This window comes from Lithobates pipiens, unplaced genomic scaffold, assembly GCF_037356315.1.
Source record: "Lithobates pipiens isolate NorthernLeopardFrog02 unplaced genomic scaffold, aLitPip1_a1.2 Scaffold_27, whole genome shotgun sequence".
Taxonomy (NCBI): Eukaryota; Metazoa; Chordata; class Amphibia; order Anura; family Ranidae; genus Lithobates; species Lithobates pipiens.
Window position 1 is genome coordinate 223,603,457 of NW_027507788.1, and position 12,926 is coordinate 223,616,382.

The window sequence follows — 12,926 nt, forward strand, 5'->3', positions numbered from 1 at the left end:
AATGACATGAGAACTGCAGAAACGTTTCTGTACTGCACAGCACAGATCCCCTTCACCTGTCCTGCCGCCTTCTGGCCCGAGCGGGCCCCTCGGGCCCCAAGGCCCCTTACAGTTGTAATGGCGGTACCCTCTCTGATGGCAGTCCTGACTGTAGGAGACGGTCCTGGCACTCTCTTCACTTTCTTGGGCGCCCTGAAGCCCTCTTCACAAATGCAGTGCAAGTGATTTTTATGGGATTGGATTCATTTTCATGTCAAAGAGGGGACTTTGCAATTAATTGCAATTCACCTGATCGCTCGTCATAACATTCCGGAGTCAATGCAAATTGGCATCATAAAAACTGAAGCGGCAGACTTTGTGGAAATTAATATTTGTGTCTTTCTCAAAACTTTTGGCCATGGCTGTGCTCCCATTGACAGCAAGACATTTTCATACTCCCCTTGGCCACAGTCCGGCCCCCCCTAAAGTTTGAAGGATAGTAAACTGGCCCCCTGTTTAAAAAGTTTGCAAACCCCTGCTCTATGGTTTTTCTTTTAAAGAAGAGGTAAATTGTTAACTGGGGTGACATTTGGTTTTGTAAAGCACTGCCCCTTACAGACAGTTGTCATGTTTTCTTGTTTATTCATACTTTAGTTTGCAGTTATTTTTGGTCTACATGTACTCCCTGCAGCAGTGGCTGAGAGGATTTCCTTATAGTGACAGCAGCAGAATATGGCTGACCGGTGGCACATCCTATTAGCGCTCATTTTCATGTGTAGCAGTGTTTGCTGCTCTTCTGAAATGCATTCTGTGGTGTATCACTTTTCAGGGTCATTTGACAGGAGGCTCACCCCTTAAATACCTGTTTCAACCACACCGTGCCAGTCCTTTTCACTTGAATGGGTCGTGTTTGGTGGAGGTGCTGCTTGCCAAATGCAAGTTGTATACATTCTACTGGCAGTGTTAACTTGTGGCTTAGTGGTTTGGGGTGGGGGAGGGATAAAGAGTAGTAAAACGAGGGCTCAACTGCCTGTTGACTTTTCCTGTTTAATTCATTTTTTACTTTATAACCAGACAGGTTCTGGCGAAAGTGAGCTCAAAAAGAACCCAGAAGCCCTCCACTAGACCAGTGGTTCTCAGTCTTGGTCCTCAAGTACCACCAACGGTCCATGTTTTCAGGTTTTCCTTTACTTTGCACAGCTGTTTTAAATCAATATCAATCACGGTATTGATAAGAGCTATTTTATCTTAGGGAAGATCCCAGAACATGGCCCATTGGGGGTACTTGAGTATTGAAGACTAAGGTTGAGAACCACTGCACTAGACCAATGTGAAGCACTGTAGAACCTTCCTAATGCAACAATGTCCCCTTAATGTGTGTCTCACTGCCACCACCGTCTCAGACATTAGGGGGGGTTATTTCTGATTTTTGGATATGAGGTGGGGGTGGGGGGGGGGGGCTTGCAAACCATTCCTATTGAGCATTTTTGAAGAAAGTGCCCGGTCAAGGTAGAGCTAGTAGTACCTGGTGGTGGTTGACTAGACTTTTAAAGGCATTTCTCTGCTTATCCAAAGCGCTTCCTCAGGTCTAATGAATGAATTTGACATTGAAGCGCCATACTGCGATCTTATAGTTCAGATGCAAGTTTATTCCAATGTAAACGCAAATGGAAGATAGTACACAAAGTCAACGTGTTTTGGGGGCTTCATCAGGATGTCAAGTGGAATTTGACACATTAAACAACCTTTTCTCCAATCGCTAAAGCGGGGATTCCACCCTAAAGTGGAACTTCCGCTCATCGGAACCCCCCCCCCCCTCTGGTGTCACAGTTGGCACCTTTCAGGGGGGAGGGGGGTGCAGATACCTGTCTAAAACAGGTATTTGCACCCACTTCCGGGCATAGACTCCCGTGGGAGTCTATGCCTCTTCCTGTCCTGGCGCGCTGTTTGCTGGGACACACACGGGTCCCAGAGGCAGCGCGGACCGTTCCTATTGCTCTGTGCGACTCGCGCATGCGCAATAAAGAACCGGGAAGTGAAACCGAAATGCTTCACTTCCTGATTCCCTCACCGAGAATGGCGGCGGCAGCAGCCGAGAGCCGATCGATCGGCCTCGGCTGCCGTCATCGCTGGACCCCGGGACAGGTGAGTGTCCATTTATTAAAAGTAATCAGCTGTAGTATTTATAGCTGCTGGCTTTTAATAAAAAAAAAATTCCAGTGAAATCCCTCTTTAACTCTCCCCCTTACAAAAATAGTAAAACGTTTCATTATTGTCTGCAAACTATAATACCTTTTTGGGCTGCTTTCTGGCCTAGTCCAGGTCCATCTGCCTCCGAGGGGGCATGCAGATTGCAAGATTTGGCACACGTGCAGACGCCACATCAGTATCAGTATGTCTTTACTATAGAGCCTCTATATACAATAACTATATCACAATTATGAGTACCTACATCCTGGAATCATTACAGAAAGTCTATATTTTGAGGCTGTTATGGACTTAAATGGTACTTACATGGACAACAACATGTAAATGGTCTAAAATAGTATTTTTTTTGCAGACCAAAAGGTTTATCACATAGTATATCCATAGCTTATTAACATGTTTCTCGGTAATGTCCGCTTCCTCAGGAGTATTTTATAGAGCAATTTTATCTATTAAAAAGACAATAAAGAGTATTTGACAAATGTAACAAAGAAATCAATACAGTAGCGGTAATTAATGTTTGAAGATGAAGATCCAGAGGAGGGGCCACAGAAAACCTACCTATATCCCAGAGAGTGACTCCATGTGGAGAACCATGAAACACGTCTATCCCGGCGAGTTTGGGAGCATTATGGCAAGGGACATCTAAAGATGTAAAAGATCTTGTTCTATACTATGTATGTACATTTGGAAAATAAAAACCTATAAAAAAAAAAAAAAAAAGATGTAAAAGGTCACATGGAAAACCCCAAGCACATAACCAAAAGTATTGTGGTGCTCCACATGTAGTCATTTTCTGGGTGATGAGTAAGTTTTCTGCAACCCCTCATCTTGATCTTGATGTACAAACATAATAATTACCTCCACTGTATTGATTTCTTTATTACATTTGTTATACCTGTTGTCTTTTTATAGATACGTATGATCTCTAAAATACTCCTGAGAAAGCAGATATTACCGCGAAACATGTTAAGAAGATATGGATATACTCTCTGTGATAGAGATAAACCATGAGTATCATCCATTTGGTATCACTATCCAATTATCAATTCAATGGAAAGCAGTCTTAGTGCCTTATTGTGGCACAATCTTTGTGTATGTTTTACTAAATTTCTGTAATGAAAATACAATTTTAGCTTATTTAAGTGTTGTTGTCCATGTTAGTACCATAATCTTTATACAGTAGAGACTAGCCACACCTATGCTAATGTGCAGAGGTCTGTAGATATGCTGCGTGTCTCCCAGGTCCCAAATACTTGGCAGAGACCCATGGCATGTCTGAGCATGCCCTGGATTTTTGCAGATGGCGGGGGGGTATATTGATGCAGGGGTTATTATTCACCTCTGCCGGGTTAGCCCCCCCATATCAAAATCTTTGCAAAAATCGTATGCAGTTTGTTAGATCTTTGTTAGATCAGTTTAAATCAACCATTGTTTATATTAGATCTTACACATTAGAAGCAATATTAACAGTTATTTGCCTGGGGGGGGGGGGCTAACCTATCAGCCCCCCCTTCTCAAAAAATTGACCAGTTAGCTATTTTAGATCCGGTAAGATCAAGTGATTTTAACCTTAGATCTCACATAATTAGAGACTTATTAAGTGATTAATGAGGAGGGGGGGGAGGGGGGGGGGGGGGGGCTGGCCCCCCTTATCAAATTTTCTGGCCAAAAATCATTCAGGCTAATAGATATTTATTAGATCTGGTAAGATTGAGTGGTTTTAATGTTAGATATCACATAATTTCAGATATTCCACATCAAAATAGAGATATTAGGTGGTACATAGCTCTGACTCTGACATTATGTGAGATCTAATGCTAAAACCACTTGATCTTACCGGATCTAATGAATATCTATTAGCCTGCATGATTTTTGGGCCGGAAATTTTGATAAGGGGGGGGGGGCAGCACCCCCCCGATTAATCACTTAATAAGTCTCTAATTATGTGAGATCTAATGTTAAAACCACTTGATCTTACCGGATCTAACAAATAGCTTCCAAAATAGCTGTTTGGTCAATTTTTTGATAAGGGGGGGCTGATGACGGGTTAGCCCCCCCCCCCCCAGCAAATAACTGTTAAAGCGGGATTTCACTGTGGAAAAAAAATTAAAAGCCAGCAGCTACAAATACTGCAGCTGCTGACTTTTAATAAATGGACACTCACCTGTCCCGGGGTCCAGCGATGACGGCAGCCGAGGCCGATCGATCGCTCGGCTCTCGGCTGCTGCCGCCACCATTCTAGGTGAGGGAATCAGGAAGTGAAGCGAATCGGCTTCACTTCCCGGTTCCCTACTGCGCATGCGCAAGTCACGCAGCGCAATGGGAATTGTCCGCGCTGTCTCTGGGACCGGTGTGTGTCCCAGCAGACAGTGCGCAGGGACAGGAAGAGGCATAGACTCCCATGGGAGTCTATCCCTGGAAGTGGGTGTAAATACCTGTCTCTGACAGGTATCTGCACCCCCCTCCCCCCTGAAAGGTGCCAACTGTGACACCAGAGGGGGGGAGGGTTCCGATCAGCGGAAGTTCCACTTTAGGGTGGAGCTCCGCTTTAATATTGCTTCTTCTGTGTGAGATCTATCATCTAAAGCAGTGTTTCTCAATTCCAGTCCTCATGGCCCAGTAACAGGTCATGTTTTCAGGATTTCCCTCAGATGAAACAGCTGGGGTTATTACTAAGGCAGTGAAACTGATCAAATCACCTGTGCAAAATAATGGAAAGCCTGAAAACATGACCTGTTAGTGGGCCATGAGGACTGGAATTGAGAAACACTGATCTAAAGCAAACAACGGTTGATCTAACCTGATCTAACAAACTGCATACGATTTAAAAAAAAAATTGTATGGGGGGGGGGGGGGGGTCTAACCCAGCAGAGGTGTAAAATTCAGCTTTAAAGATAATCAGGTATATGTAGACATTGTGCCATGTATAAACAGTAATTATACCAAACTGTTTGGTATAATTACTGTTATATACATGGCACAATGTCCATCAGTTGTTGTTCCAATGAGATTCAGGATCATTTTATAGCATAGCTCCCAACTGTTCCTGATTTGGAGGGACTGTCCCTGATTTGGAGAAATGTCCCTCTGTCCCTCTTTCCTCCTCATTTGTCCCTCATTTTGGTCTGATCTATATAGATGTATATAAAATGCACTTTTTATCTATCAAAAAGTGTTTCCCTGAGCTAAACCTCATTTTATTTCTAAATTGCTACATTTGAAAAATTCCAAAAGCCAATCTAAAGGAAAAGTAGTGGTAAAAAAAAATCACTGTGTTTAACCAATCTTCTTTTTTTTTTGTACAATTCTCCTTTAAGGGGGGCGTGGAAAGGGGCGTGTCCTATACCTTCATACTTTTGCTGATAGGTGACCCTCATTCCCATCTCAAAAAGTTGGGAGGTGTGCTTATAGTCAACTTTATCCAGCCACCATGGAATGTGTCAAGGCAAATGTCGATTGCCTAAGAACAGAAAAGGTGTGAAATGATGTCAAATCGCTTCTGTTCTTATTGCATAATCCAATCCCCTGGTGGCAGGAAGTCTGGGTTCATCGATCAAACTGAATGCTTTTACCAGGGTAGAGATTTTAGATCGTTGGATATAAATGGCGGTGTATGTTCCTGATACTCATTAGACCTGAGGACGCTATTTTGATGAGCAGAAAAACATTCAACATACAGAATAATTCCACTTTAATGTGATGGGATATCACCAGATGAAGCCCAATGGTACTTCTCTATAATCTATGTTCAGATTGGCGTAGTTCTTTGGATTTGTCAGTTTGCTGATCGGTCAGTAGGTGGCGATGTTGTACAAGGTAATCCCATTGTCAGTTGTCTGTATTGATCACCACCCAGGACTTCATATTGAAGTATTTGCCGTGTGATATGTGGAATATTTCTCTCTCTCTCCCTTCATGCTTCCAAAGTGCTCGATATGGAAGTCCCAAACGCCAGCTGCAATTTTACAGGTACCTGTGACGGCTTTGTGTGGTGTGTGTGTTTTTTTTTTTTTGTTTTTTTTTAAGTTTATATTAATACATTGACTAAGCTTTGTGTTTTTAAAGCATGCCCTCATTTTATGAAAGTCTGTGATTGCGGGATACTCCATAGGTCAGGTCACATTTATTCCAGGCTCCTCTTGTTATGTATACATTTATTAGCCAAGTCCTAATTGTGTGAATATGTTTTATAAACTGCCGTTAAAAATCTGTACTTTGATTTGTTTTACATATTTGTTATCGATTTTCAAATCACTGAACTGTTAAGTTTGTTTACTTAGGAAAGCAGAGGTAACCCCCGTGAACCCAATATAAGTACCACCTTGGGCACACGTGCCACAGGTTGAGAACCACGTGCATTCATGACTTACCACAAGTGTAGTGGTGACAACTCTTCATCAATAAAGGTTTTATGTGTGACTTATTTTTTTACTTGTTTGAGATCTTCTGTTACACAAAGTGGGAAATCCGGTGAATCCCTGTGGTTTCCCCAGAGGTTACTAGGAGTTCATTGAGAAGTGCTTTCCTAATTTCCTGCCTGATCATCAATGGGACCACCAGTGTAAGGAGATCCTGTGCTGACCAGTAATCTATAGTGCACCTCTTTCACTGACCACAAATGCAAGAGGGTCCCTTCACTCGTTGACCAAGAATTTAAGGGACCTTTCTCCCACTGTCCACTGATGCAGCGTGGTTCTTCTCCACCAGTCCACTAGTTTACAAGGATCTGTCTACCGGTTTACAGGGTCCATCTTCCACTGTCCACCACCGGTGCATGGGGTCCTTCTCCCACTGTCCACTGATGCACCAGGGTTCTTCTCCACCAGTCCACTAGTTTACAGGGATCCTGCTCCCGCTGTCTACCGGTTTATGGGGTCCTTCCACTGTCCACCACCAGTGCATGGGGTCCTTCTCCCACTGTCTACTAGTTTGCGGTGATCCTGCTCCCACTGTTTATGGGGATCCTGCTACCATTGTCTGTCTACCGGTTTACAGGGTCCTTCTTCCACTGTCCACCACCAGTGCATGGGGTCCTTCTCCCACTGCATGGGCGTCTGCAGGTAGGGGCAAGGGGGGTCAAATGCCCCCCCCTGGAATCAGGGATTGGATCTTAAATTCAGCACAGTTGCAATGCTATCGGGGTGCGGGCAGCCCTCACCCGGGTGCCCCCCACCAGTGGGGTGACACCATGAAGGTGCTGTCAAGCGCCCCCCCCCCCCCCATCAGTGTTGTGTGACTTCAAGCTCTTTTCCCTGCTCAGTCCAGCAGAGAACTCTGCGGCGTTGTGACAGGAGAAAGGTGAGCTGCGGGCTGTCAGAGGTTTCCCCCGCTCGCCCCTCCTTTCTCCTGTCAGGGAGAAGAGATGGCGGCTCTCACCAGGTTCCCCGCCCAGCTTCCTGCCGCTTCCCTACTTGCCATAACTGAGGGCCAATCAAAGGAGACTAGGAGAGGAGAGCATCATGAGACATGTAGTCCCAAAGATTGGCGGCCCCATTTTCCACAGGGAGGAGGCTACAGCTCGATCAAGGGAGAGATTGAGAGACTGCAGCCTGGAAAAAAGCTGAGGGAGAGAGTGCTACAGGACAAAGAAAGAGGAGTGTGCTGGGAGGAAGCCAGAGAGAGAGCCACGCTGCCCAGCACCACCAGAGAGAGAGCCACGCTGCCCAGCACCACCAGAGAGCCACACTGCCCAGTGCCACCAGAAAGAGAGCCACACTGCCCAGCGCCACCAGAAAGAGAGACACACTAGCCAGCGCCACCAGAAAGAGAGACACACTAGCCAGCGCCACCAGAAAGAGAGACACACTAGCCAGCGCCACCAGAAAGAGAGACACACTAGCCAGCGCCACCAGAAAGACACACTGCCCAGCACCACCAGAGAGATAGCCACATTGCCCAGCTCCACCAGAAAGAGAACCACACTGTCCAGCACCACAGAGAGAGAACCACACTGCCCAGCGCCACCAGAGAGAGAACCGCACTGCCCAGCTCCACCAGAAAGAGACAAACTGCCCAGCACCACCAGAGAGATAGCCACACTGCCCAGCTCCACCAGAAAGAGAACCACACTGCCCAGCTCCACCAGAAAGAGAACCACACTGCCCAGCGCCACCAGAGAGAGAACCACACTGCCCAGCGCCACCAGAGAGAGAAAGGCTGAGCCACTACCAGGGTAAAGATATACTAAACTACTGACCAGAGTCACCCCTGGGGAACCAAGAGTGAGCGACCGTTCAGACGGATGGATCACTGCTGTAGTTTCGCTGGGTCTGGTAAGAGGGCCTGTTGAACATTATCCATTACTTATCCTAGGGACTGTACTATGTCTGCAGACTCTGACCATGATAATGTGATAATGACAGGGGCGGTGCATAAGTGACCCTAAAATGATGCTCCCCCCCTCCCCCCCCCGAAAAAAGTTCTGCGGACTTGTCCACCAATTTATGGAGATCCTGCTCTCATTGTTCACCAAGGTATGTGGTCCTTCTCCCACAGTCCATCACCAGTGCATGGGGTCCTTATCCCACTGTCTACCAGTTTACAAGGTCCTTCTCCCGCTGTCCACAATCAGTGCACAGGGCCCTTCTTCCACTGTCCACCACCAGTGCATTGGGTCCTTTTTCCAAGGTCTACCAGTTTACAGGGATCCTGCTATCACCGTTAACTCATATATGGGTGTACTTCTCCCACAATTAGGCCTAGATACCCAGGCCTCACCTAGTATAAGAACAGTGTGCACAGCAAGCTCCCATAGTGCTCTTGCAAAGCCCTCAGCCTCCTGGAGAGCCAGCTGCAGAGCCTCCAGTCTCCCATAGTGCCCACAGCCAGTCGCAAAGCCTTCAGACCCCCACAATCCCTTTCAGCCTCCAACAATGTCTTCACAGGTCCTCCTAGCCCCTACAGTGTCCTCCAGTCATCCCCCAGTGCAGTTGTAAAGCCCCCAGCCTTCTGGAGAGCCAGCTGCAGAGCCTTCAGCCTCCCACAATGTCTTCACAGGTCCTCCTAGTCTCTGCAGTAGCTTCCAGTCATCCCCCAGTACCCCTACAAATACCCCAGTCTCCTGGAGAGACACCAAACCCATTAAGAAACCTCATCCCCAACAGGGCCACTAAGTCTTTTTTTTAAATCCTGTAACCCCCTCCAGAGCCACCATTACCCCCAGAGTGACACTTGGTCCCATCCAGAGCCTCCCAGCATGTCAGTGCATACTCTGCTTTCCCATACTGTTGGAGCATGAAAGGTTTTGGAAATGTTTATCGTTTCCAGGTCTCAGTAAGGTGGAGAACCCCCATCTTTATAGTAGAAGGAACTTGCAGCGCCTCCTTCTCTATGATACATGCTACGCCCAGGACAGCCCCCCCACCCCCTTGTCCTGTCCCTAGGAGTAATACACTGATCCCACCGATCCCACTAAAAGCCGTCTGAGAGTTGAGTGATTTAAGCCTCTGTGAGTCCAACTTTCAACCTTTTATTAAGAACCATTACAGAAAATCTGGAGTGTTCTAGAAATGCAATTTTTGAATTGCTTTAAAGTGTTTGTAAACCTCAGACATGAAATATGAACAAAGCGTATCCCTCTATAGTGTGTACTTGTCTCAGTCCAGAGCACTGAGTGTGATTTCTGTCTGCTGCCTCCTTACTCTGCTATTAGCATGAGTCACTTCTGACAAGTTTTTCTGCTACCAAGAGAGAAAAAGGTGACCGGGGACAAAGCTCCAGGACACAGCCTGTGATTGGCAGCCTCAGCTCTGTTCCTGTGTGCTGTGTGTATATATATATATGTGTGTGTGGGTGTGTGTGTGTGGGTGTGTGTGTGTGGGGGGGGGGGGTGTCCCTTCCCTTCCCTTCCCTTCCCTTCCCTCCCCTCCAATCAGCTCTGAGCTCTGAAGAGTGTGACTTCAGCTCTCCTCCCCCATTTGGATATTATGGATATTTTTATATGGTGACATTGAACCAGAGTAGACCAACACATGTATGTGTGGGCCTTACCTGTGTGATGCCAGTGGAAGCCGAAAATCACCGCAGTGGTAGTGGCGGAACTACCAGGGTCGCAAAGATCACACTTGCAACCGGGCCCTGGCGTTCCGCCACAGTGGGGGAACCCCAATATGGCAGGAAGGGGGGGGGGTGCTGCAGAACATGTGAAAGGGTCCCTCTGTGGGACTGTGAGACTCGGTTTACATTGCTGCTGCGACTTTTGTGATTTAACATTGCAATATATGGCACTCAAATCATGGCAAAATCACAGAAAAGTAAAAGTAGTGCAGCGACCCTTTTTTTTTTTTTTTTTTTTCTCTTGCGAATGAAGTCGCATTGATTAAGATGGTGGAAGCCATCTTAATATCTTAGCTGTTGGATGATTAATAACTTTGTCATTTAAATTTCACAGGTCATGTGGTTCAGATCTCTGTTTGTAGATTATGTTTATTTTTATTCTTGCACCCGATTTAGCCCCCCGGTTCACACCGGTGCGGCTTTGGAACCCCCCCGCTGACAGCCGATGAGTCATCCGTTGTTAAGGAATACGTCGGTCGGCTTTCCCGGCCCACTCCTTAGCAACAACGATGACGCCGGCCATGAAAATTTGCATCTGAACCTTATCTGAATTCACAGCTGAACTGCTGCTTTGGAAATTCGCTGTGAAAACGTAGGGGAAATACATGTGTGAACGGAGCCTAAGGAAAAAACCGGGAGAACTTTGTATAATCTCCTTAGATTAGCCGTAGCAGATGGGTGCAGCTGGGAACTCTGTTTCTCAGATCTCAAAACCCAACTGATAGAAGAATCCGATGGGTAAGTTGAGGTGCCTTTTTGTCCTCATTCAGGATCTCAAGCTGGTCAAGGCAGTAAATGTGTCCTCAGCGGTGGCCTGCACATGTATTTCGTTATTCATTTACCAATTCCAGAGCCGGTGTTCTAGCCGTGCCTTCTTAAAGCCCAAGATTCTCTATTGGTTAGGCTGAGGACATGACCCAAGTGATGTGGGGGAGGTGGGGCAGTGTCTCCACTTTGGAGTTGGGTATAGAAATTGGTATATTGAGCATCGTAAACCTCATGGGCATCTTTTTATTGAGTATATTAAAATGTTACATCACATCAAGTATTACATTGGCATCAATAACAGTAAATACATATTGCTTTATTTCTACTGTAATGTCTTTAGTATTTGCTGGCGTCAGCTCTCCTGGAATCTCTTTCCATTCCTCCAGTTGACATCAACTAAAAGGACAACAACTTCAAACAAATACAGCCCCCCCCATTTTCAATATTTCCTGTATATTATATCCATACTCTCGTCCTCCGTAGTAATCCCCCTCGCTAATTCCTTCACTTATCTACCTCCGCTGCTCTGTTCTCCATCCTCCTCTAGGGTATTTTTTGAGTCAGTCCACCTAAACCAGGGGTGCCCAACCAGTGGCCCTCTGATGTGGCCCGCGACCTCCTGCTCTAAGGATGGTGGTTTGACAAGCCCAGATCACAGGTTGCCAACCCACCATCCCAGAGCATCAGTGTTGTGACTGAAGCTGGCGGTAGAGAAACCATAAGCTGCAGAGCAGAGCCGCATAAGCTGATGCTTCCTGTATAGCGCCACCTCCTGTCACAATCAATACCAAATGCACTCTGCCTGGGACAGCAACAGCCGGGGGGAAACTGAATTAATGGTGTGCTTGTTACTGAAATCAGTGTATGGGCATATCTGTTCTTCAGTGGTTACTAGGCTGCTGTTAAACTAATCCTGCGCCTGTGGGTTGCCTGCACCGAGCCATAGACTAGTTATTACCTGTGGGTTTGGTGCGCTTTCAGAAAGTGCACTATACCATCAGGATATAATAGAAGTCTATGGCAAAGTGCAGCTAACCTGCAGGAAATCCACAGGTGCACGTGGCGCATCAGTGTGAAAGCAGCCTTAGGACCCAATCAGACCCTCCATTCACCTCTATGTCCATTTACTCCTGCTTACCTTCAATCCGCTACTCTAAAAAAAAAACAGAAGAGGAACCGTCCCCTTCCGTCAGATTGAATTGGAGGGCCCATAGAGTAGCATGGGCTGTGTCCATATCCGTTCTGCATATGCAGCGTAGATACAGACCTGTCATCCGCCCATTACACTTATTTTGGCCCATGACCAGTTACCAAGTCGCTTTGATGGCCCTCGCTCATCAAAAGGTTGGGCACCCCTGACCTAAACCATACGTTTCTGAACGTCTTAGAGGCCCCCCTTGCCTCATCCTATATAGAAGCACATCAGCATTTACTATCTTCACCCGACATTCCCAGTTATTTGTTCGTCATAAATCCATAAACTCCGGCCGATCAATTTCTGCACTCCGAAGTACAGAAGTCTGAGGAACAATTTAGTATGCACATTTACCTCCTCCTGGACTAAAACTCCCAATAGGCACCGTAAGGGGGGGCATATATTTGCGAGGGCAAAATAATCAGAGATGAACTCATCACCCTGGACCACAAGGGCAGGGCCGTCTTTAATATTGATTGGATCCTGGGCAAAACTTTTTGTGGGCTCCCCCCCATGCCGTTTTACTCTCCACCTGGTCTGAGACATACAATAAATAGCAGCTAGACTCAAAATCAGTTTACTGAATCAGATAATGCAGCTATTGCAATTGGTTGCCAAAGGTTACAGTGTATCATTACCGCTCACTGACTGGTTGCTAGAGGTTACAGCACATGATTTCTGCTTGTTGATTGGTTGCTAGAGATTACTGTGGATATGACCT

The 12,926-nt window shown here is 46.3% G+C and overlaps 1 protein-coding gene across 4 annotated transcripts in view; it reads left to right on the forward strand.

Moving 5' to 3' along the window:
- KCNAB2 (potassium voltage-gated channel subfamily A regulatory beta subunit 2) overlaps window positions 1–12,926 on the forward strand; it is a 330,950-nt gene that overhangs the window by 126,868 nt on the left and 191,156 nt on the right. For 2 of the 4 annotated variants that reach the window (XM_077458287.1, XM_077458289.1), the window contains exon 3: window positions 6,115–6,156. The exons of the other annotated variants lie outside the window; for them this stretch is intronic. In XM_077458287.1, coding sequence (XP_077314413.1) covers window positions 6,115–6,156 — 42 coding nt within the window. The remainder of the gene's footprint in view (window positions 1–6,114; window positions 6,157–12,926) is intronic. 4 annotated transcript variants of the gene reach the window in all.